This window comes from Pristiophorus japonicus, chromosome 32 (genome assembly GCF_044704955.1).
Source record: "Pristiophorus japonicus isolate sPriJap1 chromosome 32, sPriJap1.hap1, whole genome shotgun sequence".
Taxonomy (NCBI): domain Eukaryota; kingdom Metazoa; phylum Chordata; class Chondrichthyes; family Pristiophoridae; genus Pristiophorus; species Pristiophorus japonicus.
In genome coordinates, this window is record NC_092008.1 from 10,405,320 (window position 1) to 10,420,602 (window position 15,283).

The window sequence follows — 15,283 nt, forward strand, 5'->3', positions numbered from 1 at the left end:
ACACGGACAGGGAGAAACTGATTATCGACACAGACAGGGAGAAACTGATTATGGACACCGACAGGGAGAAACTGATTATCGACACAGACAGGGAGAAACTGATTATCGACACAGACAGGGAGAAACTGATTATTGACACAGACAGGGAGAAACTGATTATTGACACAGACAGGGAGAAACTGATTATTGACACGGACAGGGAGAAACTGATTATAGACACAGACAGGGAGAAACTGATTATCGACACAGACAGGGAGAAACTGATTATTGATACAGACAGGGAGAAACTGATTATCGACACAGACAGGGAGAAACTGATTATCGACACAGACAGGGAGAAACTGATTATCGACACAGACAGGGAGAAACGGATTATCGACACAGACAGGGAGAAACGGATTATCGACACAGACAGGGAGAAACTGATTATCGACACAGACAGGGAGAAACTGATTATTGACACAGACAGGGAGAAACTGATTATCGACACAGACAGGGAGAAACTGATTATCGACACAGACAGGGAGAAACGGATTATCGACACAGACAGGGAGAAACGGATTATCGACACAGACAGGGAGAAACTGATTATTGACACAGACAGGGAGAAACTGATTATCGACACAGACAGGGAGAAACGGATTATCGACACAGACAGGGAGAAACTGATTATCGACACAGACAGGGAGAAACTGATTATCGACACAGACAGGGAGAAACTGATTATTGACACAGACAGGGAGAAACTGATTATCGACACAGACAGGGAGAAACTGATTATGGACACGGACAGGGAGAAACTGATTATCGACACAGACAGGGAGAAACTGATTATGGACACGGACAGGGAGAAACTGATTATCGACACAGACAGGGAGAAACTGATTATCGACACAGACAGGGAGAAACTGATTATTGACACAGACAGGGAGAAACTGATTATAGACACAGACAGGGGGAAACTGATTATAGACACAGACAGGGGGAAACTGATTATTGACACGGACAGGGAGAAACGGATTATCGACACGGACAGGGAGAAACTGATTATCGACACAGACAGGGAGAAACTGATTATCGACACAGACAGGGAGAAACGGATTATCGACACGGACAGGGAGAAACGGATTATCGACACAGACAGGGAGAAACTGATTATTGACACGGACAGGGAGAAACTGATTATCGACACAGACAGGGAGAAACGGATTATCGACACAGACAGGGAGAAACTGATTATCGACACAGACAGGGAGAAACTGATTATCGACACAGACAGGGAGAAACTGATTATTGACACAGACAGGGAGAAACTGATTATCGACACAGACAGGGAGAAACTGATTATGGACACGGACAGGGAGAAACTGATTATCGACACAGACAGGGAGAAACTGATTATGGACACGGACAGGGAGAAACTGATTATCGACACAGACAGGGAGAAACTGATTATGGACACCGACAGGGAGAAACTGATTATCGACACAGACAGGGAGAAACTGATTATCGACACAGACAGGGAGAAACTGATTATTGACACAGACAGGGAGAAACTGATTATCGACACAGACAGGGAGAAACTGATTATTGACACAGACAGGGAGAAACTGATTATCGACACAGACAGGGAGAAACTGATTATTGACACAGACTGGGAGAAACTGATTATTGACACAGACAGGGAGAAACTGATTATAGACACAGACAGGGAGAAACTGATTATTGAAACAGACAGGGAGAAACTGATTATTGACACAGACTGGGAGAAACTGATTATTGACACAGACAGGGAGAAACTGATTATTGAAACAGACAGGGAGAAACTGATTATTGACACAGACTGGGAGAAACTGATTATTGACACAGACAGGGAGAAACTGATTATTGACACAGACAGGGAGAAACTGATTATTGACACAGACTGGGAGAAACTGATTATTGACACAGACAGGGAGAAACTGATTATAGACACAGACAGGGAGAAACTGATTATTGACACAGACAGGGAGAAACTGATTATTGACACAGACTGGGAGAAACTGATTATTGACACAGACAGGGAGAAACTGATTATCGACACAGACAGGGAGAAACTGATTATTGTCACAGAAAGGGAGAAACTGATTATTGACACAGACAGGGAGAAAGTGATTATTGAAACAGACAGGGAGAAACTGATTACTGACACAGAAAGGGAGAAACTGATTATTGACACAGACAGGGAGAAACTGATTACTGACACAGACAGGGAGAAACTGATTATCGACACAGACAGGGAGAAACTGATTATTGACACAGACAGGGAGAAACTGATTATCGACACAGACAGGGAGAAACTGATTACTGACACAGACAGGGAGAAACTGATTATCGACACAGACAGGGAGAAACTGATTATTGACACAGACAGGGAGAAACTGATTATTGAAACAGACAGGGAGAAACTGATTACTGACACAGAAAGGGAGAAACTGATTATTGACACAGACAGGGAGAAAGTGATTATTGACACAGGCAGGGAGAAACTGATTATTGACACAGACAGGGAGAAACTGATTATTGACACAGACAGGGAGAAACTGATTATAGACACAGACAGGGAGAAACTGATTATCGACACAGACAGGGAGAAACTGATTATCGACACGGACAGGGAGAAACTGATTATCGACAGAGACAGGGAGAAACTGATTATAGACACAGACAGGGAGAAACTGATTATCGACACAGACAGGGAGAAGCTGATTATAGACAAAGACAGGGAGAAACTGATTATCGACACAGACAGGGAGAAACTGATTATCGACACAGACAGGGAGAAACTGATTATCGACACAGACAGGGAGAAACTGATTATCGACAGAGACAGGGAGAAACTGATTATAGACAAAGACAGGGAGAAACTGATTATCGACACAGACAGGGAGAAACTGATTATCGACACGGACAGGGAGAAACTGATTATCGACACGGACAGGGAGAAACTGATTATCGACACGGACAGGGAGAAACTGATTATCGACACGGACAGGGAGAAACTGATTATCGACACGGACAGGGAGAAACTGATTATCGACACGGACAGGGAGAAACTGATTATCGACACGGACAGGGAGAAACTGGTTATTGACACGGACAGGGAGAAACTGATTATTGACACGGACAGGGAGAAACTGATTATTGACACAGACAGGGAGAAACTGATTATTGACACAGACAGGGAGAAACTGATTATAGACACAGACAGGGAGAAACTGATTATCGACACAGACAGGGAGAAACTAATTATTGACACAGACAGGGAGAAACTGATTATTGACACAGACAGGGAGAAACTGATTATTGACACAGACTGGGAGAAACTGATTATTGACACAGACAGGGAGAAACTGATTATTGAAACAGACAGGGAGAAACTGATTATTGACACAGACTGGGAGAAACTGATTATTGACACAGACAGGGAGAAACTGATTATTGACACAGACAGGGAGAAACTGATTATTGAAACAGACAGGGAGAAACTGATTATTGACACAGACAGGGAGAAACTGATTATAGACACAGACAGGGAGAAACTGATTATTGACACAGATGGGAGAAACTGATTATTGACACAGACAGGGAGAAACTGATTATAGACACAGACAGGGAGAAACTGATTATTGACACAGACAGGGAGAAACTGATTATTGACACAGACTGGGAGAAACTGATTATTGAAACAGACAGGGAGAAACTGATTATTGACACAGACAGGGAGAAACTGATTATAGACACAGACAGGGAGAAACTGATTATTGACACAGACTGGGAGAAACTGATTATTGACACAGACAGGGAGAAACTGATTATAGACACAGACAGGGAGAAACTGATTATTGACACAGACAGGGAGAAACTGATTATTGACACAGACTGGGAGAAACTGATTATTGACACAGACAGGGAGAAACTGATTATAGACACAGACAGGGAGAAACTGATTATCGACACAGACAGGGAGAAACTGATTATGGACACAGACAGGGAGAAACTGATTATCGACACAGACAGGGAGAAACTGATTATTGACACAGACAGGGAGAAAGTGATTATTGACACAGGCAGGGAGAAACTGATTATTGACACAGACAGGGAGAAACTGATTATTGACACAGACAGGGAGAAACTGATTATAGACACAGACAGGGAGAAACTGATTATTGACACAGACAGGGAGAAACTGATTATTGACACAGACAGGGAGAAACTGATTATTGACACAGACAGGGAGAAACTGATTATCGACACGGACAGGGAGAAACTGATTATCGACACGGACAGGGAGAAACTGATTATCGACACAGACAGGGAGAAACTGATTATAGACAAAGACAGGGAGAAACTGATTATTGACATAGACAGGGAGAAACTGATTATTGAAACAGACAGGGAGAAACTGATTATAGACACAGACAGGGAGAAACTGATTATCGACACAGACAGGGAGAAACTGATTATCGACACAGACAGGGAGAAACTGATTATCGACCCAGACAGGGAGAAACTGATTATTGATACAGACAGGGAGAAACTGATTATAGACACAGACAGGGAGAAACTGATTATCGACAGAGACAGGGAGAAACTGATTATCGACAGAGACAGGGAGAAACTGATTACTGACACAGACAGGAAGAAACTGATTATCGACACAGACAGGGAGAAACTGATTATCGACACAGACAGGGAGAAACTGATTATCGACACAGACAGGGAGAAACTGATTTACCGACACAGACAGGAAGAAACTGATTATCGACACAGACAGGAAGAAACTGATTATCGACAGAGACAGGGAGAAACTGATTACTGACACAGACAGGAAGAAACTGATTATCGACACAGACAGGGAGAAACTGATTATCGACACAGACAGGGAGAAACTGATTATCGACACAGACAGGGAGAAACTGATTATCGACACAGACAGGAAGAAACTGATTATCGACACAGACAGGGAGAAACTGATTATCGACACAGACAGGGAGAAACTGATTATCGACACAGACAGGGAGAAACTGATTACTGACACAGACAGGGAGAAACTGATTACTGACACAGACAGGAAGAAACTGATTATCGACACAGACAGGGAGAAACTGATTATCGACACAGACAGGGAGAAAGTGATTATCGACACAGACAGGGAGAAACTGATTATCGACACAGACAGGGAGAAACTGATTATAGACACAGACAGGGAGAAACTGATTATCGACACAGACAGGGAGAAACTGATTATTGACACAGACAGGGAGAAACTGATTATTGACACAGACAGGGAGAAACTGATTATAGACACAGACAGGGAGAAACTGATTATTGACACAGACAGGGAGAAAGTGATTATCGACACAGACAGGGAGAAACTGATTATCGACAGAGACAGGGAGAAACTGATTATTGACACAGACAGGGAGAAAGTGATTATCGACACAGACAGGGAGAAACTGATTATTGACACAGACAGGGAGAAACTGATTATCGACACAGACAGGGAGAAACTGATTATCGACACAGACAGGGAGAAACTGATTATCGACACAGACAGGGAGAAAGTGATTATTGACACAGACAGGGAGAAACTGATTATTGACACAGACAGGGAGAAACTGATTATAGACACAGACAGGGAGAAACTGATTATCGACACAGACAGGGAGAAACTGATTATCGACACAGACAGGGAGAAACTGATTATCGACACAGACAGGGAGAAACTGATTATCGACACAGACAGGGAGAAACTGATTATCGACACAGACAGGGAGAAACTGATTATCGACAGAGACAGGGAGAAACTGATTATCGACAGAGACAGGGAGAAACTGATTACTGACACAGACAGGAAGAAACTGATTATCGACACAGACAGGGAGAAACTGATTATCGACACAGACAGGGAGAAACTGATTATCGACACAGACAGGAAGAAACTGATTATCGACACAGACAGGGAGAAACTGATTATCGACACAGACAGGGAGAAACTGATTATCGACACAGACAGGAAGAAACTGATTATCGACACAGACAGGAAGAAACTGATTATCGACACAGACAGGAAGAAACTGATTATCGACACAGACAGGAAGAAATTGATTATAGATACAGACAGGGAGAAACTGATTATCGACACAGACAGGGAGAAACTGATTATCGACACAGACAGGAAGAAACTGATTATCGACACAGACAGGAAGAAACTGATTATCGACACAGACAGGAAGAAACTGATTATCGACACAGACAGGGAGAAACTGATTATCGACACAGACAGGGAGAAACTGATTATCGACACAGACAGGGAGAAACTGATTATCGACACAGACAGGAAGAAACTGATTATCGACACAGACAGGGAGAAACTGATTATCGACACAGACAGGGAGAAACTGATTATCGACACAGACAGGGAGAAACTGATTACTGACACAGACAGGGAGAAACTGATTACTGACACAGACAGGAAGAAACTGATTATCGACACAGACAGGGAGAAACTGATTATCGACACAGACAGGGAGAAAGTGATTATCGACACAGACAGGGAGAAACTGATTATCGACACAGACAGGGAGAAACTGATTATAGACACAGACAGGGAGAAACTGATTATCGACACAGACAGGGAGAAACTGATTATTGACACAGACAGGGAGAAACTGATTATTGACACAGACAGGGAGAAACTGATTATAGACACAGACAGGGAGAAACTGATTATTGACACAGACAGGGAGAAAGTGATTATCGACACAGACAGGGAGAAACTGATTATCGACAGAGACAGGGAGAAACTGATTATTGACACAGACAGGGAGAAAGTGATTATCGACACAGACAGGGAGAAACTGATTATTGACACAGACAGGGAGAAACTGATTATCGACACAGACAGGGAGAAACTGATTATCGACACAGACAGGGAGAAACTGATTATCGACACAGACAGGGAGAAAGTGATTATTGACACAGACAGGGAGAAACTGATTATTGACACAGACAGGGAGAAACTGATTATAGACACAGACAGGGAGAAACTGATTATCGACACAGACAGGGAGAAACTGATTATCGACACAGACAGGGAGAAACTGATTATCGACACAGACAGGGAGAAACTGATTATCGACACAGACAGGGAGAAAGTGATTATCGACACAGACAGGGAGAAACTGATTATAGACACAGACAGGGAGAAACTGATTATCGACACAGACAGGGAGAAACTGATTATTGACACAGACAGGGAGAAACTGATTACTGACACAGACAGGGAGAAACTGATTACTGACACAGACAGGAAGAAACTGATTATCGACACAGACAGGGAGAAACTGATTACTGACACAGACAGGGAGAAACTGATTACTGACACAGACAGGAAGAAACTGATTATCGACACAGACAGGGAGAAACTGATTATCGACACAGACAGGGAGAAAGTGATTATCGACACAGACAGGGAGAAAGTGATTATCGACACAGACAGGGAGAAACTGATTATAGACACAGACAGGGAGAAACTGATTATCGACACAGACAGGGAGAAACTGATTATTGACACAGACAGGGAGAAACTGATTATAGACACAGACAGGGAGAAACTGATTATTGACACAGACAGGGAGAAAGTGATTATCGACACAGACAGGGAGAAACTGATTATCGACAGAGACAGGGAGAAACTGATTATTGACACAGACAGGGAGAAAGTGATTATCGACACAGACAGGGAGAAACTGATTATTGACACAGACAGGGAGAAACTGATTATCGACACAGACAGGGAGAAACTGATTATCGACACAGACAGGGAGAAACTGATTATCGACACAGACAGGGAGAAAGTGATTATTGACACAGACAGGGAGAAACTGATTATTGACACAGACAGGGAGAAACTGATTATAGACACAGACAGGGAGAAACTGATTATCGACACAGACAGGGAGAAACTGATTATTGACACAGACAGGGAGAAACTGATTATCGACACAGACAGGGAGAAACTGATTATCGACACAGACAGGGAGAAACTGATTATCGACACAGACAGGGAGAAACTGATTATCGACACAGACAGGGAGAAACTGATTATCGACACAGACAGGGAGAAACTGATTATTGACACAGACAGGGAGAAACTGATTATCGACACAGACAGGGAGAAACTGATTATCGACACAGACAGGGAGAAAGTGATTATCGACACAGACAGGGAGAAACTGATTATTGACACAGACAGGGAGAAAGTGATTATTGACACAGACAGGGAGAAAGTGATTATCGACACAGACAGGGAGAAACTGATTACAGACACAGACAGGGAGAAACTGATTATTGACACAGACAGGGAGAAAGTGATTATCGACACAGACAGGGAGAAACTGATTATCGACACAGACAGGGAGAAACTGATTATTGACACAGACAGGGAGAAAGTGATTATTGACACAGACAGGGAGAAAGTGATTACTGACACAGACAGGGAGAAACTGATTACAGACACAGACAGGGAGAAACTGATTATTGACACAGACAGGGAGAAACTGATTATCGACACAGACAGGGAGAAACTGATTATTGACACAGACAGGGAGAAACTGATTATTGACACAGACAGGGAGAAACTGATTATTGACAGAGACAGGGAGAAACTGATTATCGACACAGACAGGGAGAAACTGATTATCGACACAGACAGGGAGAAACTGATTATTGACACAGACAGGGAGAAACTGATTATTGTCACAGACAGGGAGAAACTATGCAAGAACAGATAATGTGTGCCTTCCGGGATGACCTTTGTATTCTCGGAGTAATATGATTAATGTTCATGTGTGGAATTTGAAGATAAAGCTCCTCTTTTTACTGTATAAATATAGCGCGGATTTTCCTGTAAAAGTCAGAGTTCTGCCTTAGTGTGGACTAAGCGGGCTCTCCGAGATATCTCGTTAGAAATAAACTTTCTCTCGAAGCACGACTCTGAAAGTCTCCACTGAGTTAATTTAAGCTAAAATTTCCTCGACAGCCCCACACCCCTCACTGTAACACTGATATACCCCACAGCCCTCACTGTAACACTGATATACCCCACACCCCTCACTGTAACACTGATATACCCCACACCCCTCACTGTAACACTGATATACCCCACACCCCTCACTGTATCACTGATATACCCCACTCCCCTCACTGTAACACTGATATACCCCACACCCCTCACTGTAACACTGATATACCCCACACCCCTCACTGTAACACTGATATACCCCACACCCCTCACTGTAACACTGATATACCCCACACCCCTCACTGTAACACTGATATACCCCACACCCCTCACTGTAACACTGATATACCCCACACCCCTCACTGTAACACTGATATACCCCACACCCCTCACTGTAACACTGATATACCCCACACCCCTCACTGTAACACTGATATACCCCACACCCCTCACTGTAACACTGATATACCCCACACACCTCACTGTATCACTGATATACCCCACACCCCTCACTGTAACACTGATATATCCCACACCGCTCACTGTATCACTGATATACCCCACACCCCTCACTGTATCACTGATATACCCCACACCTCTCACTGTAACACTGATATACCCCACACCTCTCACTGTAACACTGATATACCCCACACCCCTCACTGTAACACTGATATACCCCACACCCCTCACTGTAACACTGATATACCCCACAACCCTCACTGTAACACTGATATACCCCACACCCCTCACTGTAACACTGATATACCCCTCACTGTAACACTGATATACCCCACACCCCTCACTGTAACACTGATATACCCCACACCCCTCACTGTAACACTGATATACCACACACCCCTCACTGTAACACTGATATACCCCACACCCCTCACTGTAACACTGATATACCCCACACCCCTCACTGTAACACCGATATACCCCACACCCCTCTATGTAACACTGATATACCCCACACCCCTCACTGTAACACTGATATACCCCACACCCCTCACTGTAACACTGATATACCCCACACCCCTCTATGTAACACTGATATACCCCACATCCCTCACTGTAACACTGATATACCCCACACCCCTCACTGTAACACTGATATACCCCACACCCCTCACTGTAACACTGATATACCCCACACCCCTCACTGTAACACTGAATTACCCCACACCCCTCACTGTAACACTGATATACCCCACACCCCTCACTGTAACACTGATATCCCCCACACCCCTCACTGCAACACTGATATACCCCACACCCCTCACTGTAACACTGATATACCCCACACCCCTCACTGTAACACTGATATACTCCATATCTCTCACTGTAACACTGATATACCCCACACCCCTCACTGTAACACTGATATACCCCACACCCCTCACTGTAACACTGATATACCCCACACCCCTCACTGTAACACTGATATACCCCACGCCCCTCACTGTAACATTGATGTACCCCACACCCCTCACTAACACTGATATACCCCACACCCCTCACTGTAACACTGATATACCCCACGCCCCTCACTGTAACACTGATATACTCCACGCCCCTCACTGTAACACTGATATACCCCACACCCGTCACTGTAACACTGATATACCGCACACCCCTCACTGTAACACTGATATATCCCACACACCTCACTGTAACACTGATATACCCCACACTCCTCACTGTAACACTGATATACCCCACACCCCTCACTGTAACACTGATATATACCCCACACCCCTCACTGTAACACTGATATACCCCACACGCCTCACTGTAACACTGATATACCGCACACCCCTCACTGTAACACTGATATACACCACACCCCTCACTGTAACACTGATATACCCCACACCCCTCACTGTAACACTGATATACCCCACACCCCTCACTGTAACACTGATATACCGCACACCCCTCACTGTAACACTGATATACACCACACCCCTCACTGTAACACTGATATACCCCACACCCCTCACTGTAACACTGATATACCCCACACCCCTCACTGTAACACTGATATACCGCACACCCCTCACTGTAACACTGATATACACCACACCCCTCACTGTAACACTGATATACCCCACACCCCTCACTGTAACACTGATATACCCCACACCCCTCACTGTAACACTGATATACCCCACACCCCTCACTGTAACACTGATATACCGCACACCCCTCACTGTAACACTGATATACACCACACCCCTCACTGTAACACTGATATACCCCACACCCCTCACTGTAACACTGATATACCCCACACCCCTCACTGTAACACTGATATACCGCACATCCCTCACTGTAAAAATCTGATATACCCCACACCCATCCCTGTAACACTGATATACCCCACACCCCTCACTCTAACACACTGATATACCTCACATCCCTCACTGTAACACTGATATACCCCACACCCCTCACTGTAACACTGATATACCCCACACCTCTCACTGTAACACTGATATACCACACACGCCTCACTGTGACACTGATATACCCCACACTCTTCACTGTAACACTGATATACCACACACCCTTCACTGTAACACTGATATACCCCACACCCCTCACTGTAACACTGATATACCACACACGCCTCACTGTGACACTGATATACCCCACACCCTTCACCGTAACACTGATATATCCCACACCCCTCACTGTAACACTGATATACCCCACACCCCTCACTGTAACACTGATATACACCACACCCCTCACTGTAACACTGATATACACCACACCCCTCACTGTAACACTGATATACCCCACACCTCTCACTGTAACACTGATATACCACACACGCCTCACTGTGACACTGATATACCCCACACTCTTCACTGTAACACTGATATACCACACACCCTTCACTGTAACACTGATATACCCCACACCCCTCACTGTAACACTGATATACCACACACGCCTCACTGTGACACTGATATACCCCACACCCTTCACCGTAACACTGATATATCCCACACCCCTCACTGTAACACTGATATACCCCACACCCCTCACTGTAACACTGATATACACCACACCCCTCACTGTAACACTGATATACACCACACCCCTCACTGTAACACTGATATACCCCACACCTCTCACTGTAACACTGATATACCACACACGCCTCACTGTGACACTGATATACCCCACACCCTTCACTGTTACACTGATATATCCCACACCCCTCACTGTAACACTGATATACCCCAAACCCCTCACTGTAACACTGATATATGCCACACCCCTCACTGTAACACTGATATACCCCACACCCCTCACTGTAACACTGATATACCCCACCCCCCTCACTGTAACATTGATATACCCCACACCCCTCACTGTAACACTGATATACCCCACCCCCCTCACTGTAACATTGATATACCCCACATCCCTCACTGTAACACTGATATACCACACACGCCTCACTGTGACACTGATATACCCCACACCTCTCACTGTAACACTGATATACCACACACGCCTCACTGTGACACTGATATACCCCACACCCTTCACTGTAACACTGATATATCCCACACCCCTCACTGTAACACTGATATACCCCAAACCCCTCACTGTAACACTGATATATGCCACACCCCTCACTGTAACACTGATATACCCCACACCCCTCACTGTAACACTGATATACCCCACCCCCCTCACTGTAACATTGATATACCCCACATCCCTCACTGTAACACTGATATACCCCACACCCCTCACTGTAACACCGGTATACCCCACACCCCTCACTGTAACACTGATATACCCCACACCCCTCACTGTAACACCGATATACCCCACACCCCTCACTGTAACACTGATATACCCCACACCCCTCACTGTAACACCGATATACCCCACACCCCTCACTCCCTTACCTTGATCTTCCCGCTTCTCATGGCCGACCCACCGACAATGAGCCCGAGGACGTACAGATCCATGTCGTACTCGCGGCCCCCGCGCACGCTGAATCCGAATCCCGTGGCACCGCGCTCGAGTTCCACCGCGTACAGCTCTGGGTCCTGCGGGGGGCGGGGGCGAGAGAGAGACTGGTGGGTGAGGGTTCCCACTGCCCCCCCACCACCACTTACCTCCTCGACCTACCCCCCCCGCCACTCCACCTCCCCCTCCTCAGCCCATCGCGCCTACTAACACACCCTATCCTCTCCCCCCTCTCCCTCTCGCCCTCCTCCCCCCTCTCCCTCTCGCCTCCTCCCCCTCTCGCCCCCTCCCCATCTCCCCTGCGTCCCCCCTCTCACTCGCCCTCTTCCCTCTCCCCCTCTTGCCCCGTCCCGCCCCCCCCCTCCCTCTCGCCCCTCCACCTCTTGCCCCCTCACCCTCACTCCCTCACCTTCACTCTCTCCCCTCTCCCCCTTCCCCCTCCCCATCGCCCTTGACCCCCTCATCTCTCCCCTGCTCATAGCCCTCTCCTACCCCTCCCCCCTCATTCAAGCCCCACTTCCCCCTGGCCGCAACACTCTCACACCCCCATCCTCCCCGCCTCAACCCCAGCCCCTCCGCTACTCGATCCCGCCCCCCCCCCCCCCCACCCCGGGAGCTGCCTTGTGCTCTGGGGCCTGAGGCCTTGTCCCAAGTGTGGGGGAGTGGACAGATTCGAGGTTTCCATTACCTGATCGGGAGGAAAGCCGCTCAGCTTGGTCCTGGAGCTGTGAGGAGAGAGAAAATACTCAGGGTCACTTCTGCACCCAGCTGTGTACCGACCTCTGACCTCTGACCCCTGACCCCCCCCCCCCCCTGTAGTGTTGGCCCGGGGTTGGACCCTCACTTTGGGGGGGGGCTCACCACACAGTACCAGCCATGCCTGGGAGGGCAATGGGCCCAGCACCGGAATAGTCAAGTCTAGAGGTCACAACAACAACAACCTGTAATTATATAGCACCTTTAACCCAGTGAAACGTCCCAAGGCGTCTCACAGGAGTATTGTCCGATAACAAATTTAACACCGAGCCACTTAAATAGAAATTAGCGCAGGTGACCAAAAGCTGGGTCAGAGGTCGGTTTTAAGGAGCATCTTGAAGGAGGAGAGAGAGGCGGAGAGGTTTAGGGAGGGAGTTTCAGAGCTTGGGGCCCAGGCAACAGAAGGCACGGCCACCGATGGTGGAGCGTTTATAATCAGGGATGGTCAGGAGGGCAGAATTAGAGGAGTGCAGACATCTCGGGGGGTTGTGGGGCTGGAGGGGGTTACAGAGATAGGGAGGGGTGTAGGGGCTGGAGGGGGTTACAGAGATAGGGAGGGGTGTGGGGCTGGAGGGGGTTACAGAGATAGGGAGGGGTGTGGGGCTGGAGAGGGTTACAGAGATAGGGAGGGGGGGGTCGAGGGGCCATGGAGGGATTTGTAAACAAAAATGAGAATTTTGAAATCGAGGCTTTGTTGAACCGGGAGCCAATGTAGATCAGTGAGCACAGTGGGTGATGGGTGAGTGGGACTGGGTGCGAGTTAGGACACGGGGCAGTGAGCACAGTGGGTGATGGGTGAGTGGGACTGGGTGCGAGTTAGGACACGGGGCAGTGAGCACAGTGGGTGATGGGTGAGTGGGACTGGGTGCGAGTTAGGACACGGGGCAGTGAGCACAGTGGGTGATGGGTGAGTTTGACTGGGTGTGAGTTAGGACACGGGGCAGTGAGCACAGTGGGTGATGGGTGAGTGGGACTGGGTGCGAGTTAGGACACGGGGTCAGTGAGCACAGCGGGTGATGGGTGAGTGGGACTCGGTGCGAGTTAGGACACGGGGCAGTGAGCACAGTGGGTGATGGGTGAGTGGGACTGGGTGCGAGTTAGGACACGGGGCAGTGAGCACAGGAGGTGATGGGTGAGTGGGACTCGGTGCGAGTTAGGACACGGGGCAGTGAGCACAGGAGGTGATGGGTGAGTGGGACTCGGTGCGAGTTAGGACACGGGGCAGTGAGCACAGGAGGTGATGGGTGAGTGGGACTCGGTGCGAGTTAGGACACGGGGCAGCCGAGTTTTTTTAATCACCTCTAGTTTACGTCGGGTAGAATATGGGAGGCCAGCCAGGAGTGCGTTGGAATCGTCAAGTCTGGAGGTAACAAAGGCACGGATGAGGGTTTCAGCAGCGGATGAGCTGAAGCAGGGGGCGGAGACGGGCGATGTTACGGAGGGGGAAATAGGCGGGTT

General features: G+C 47.1%; 1 protein-coding gene across 1 annotated transcript in view; it reads right to left on the bottom strand.

Moving 5' to 3' along the window:
• Positions 1-15,283, bottom strand: part of LOC139240570 (membrane-associated guanylate kinase, WW and PDZ domain-containing protein 1-like) — a 117,917-nt gene that overhangs the window by 31,906 nt on the left and 70,728 nt on the right. Inside the window, exons 13-14 of the mRNA XM_070869115.1 lie at positions 13,758-13,794; positions 13,006-13,149 (exon numbers count right to left, since the gene is read on the bottom strand). Of these exons, the coding sequence (XP_070725216.1) occupies positions 13,006-13,149; positions 13,758-13,794 (181 nt within the window). The remainder of the gene's footprint in view (positions 1-13,005; positions 13,150-13,757; positions 13,795-15,283) is intronic.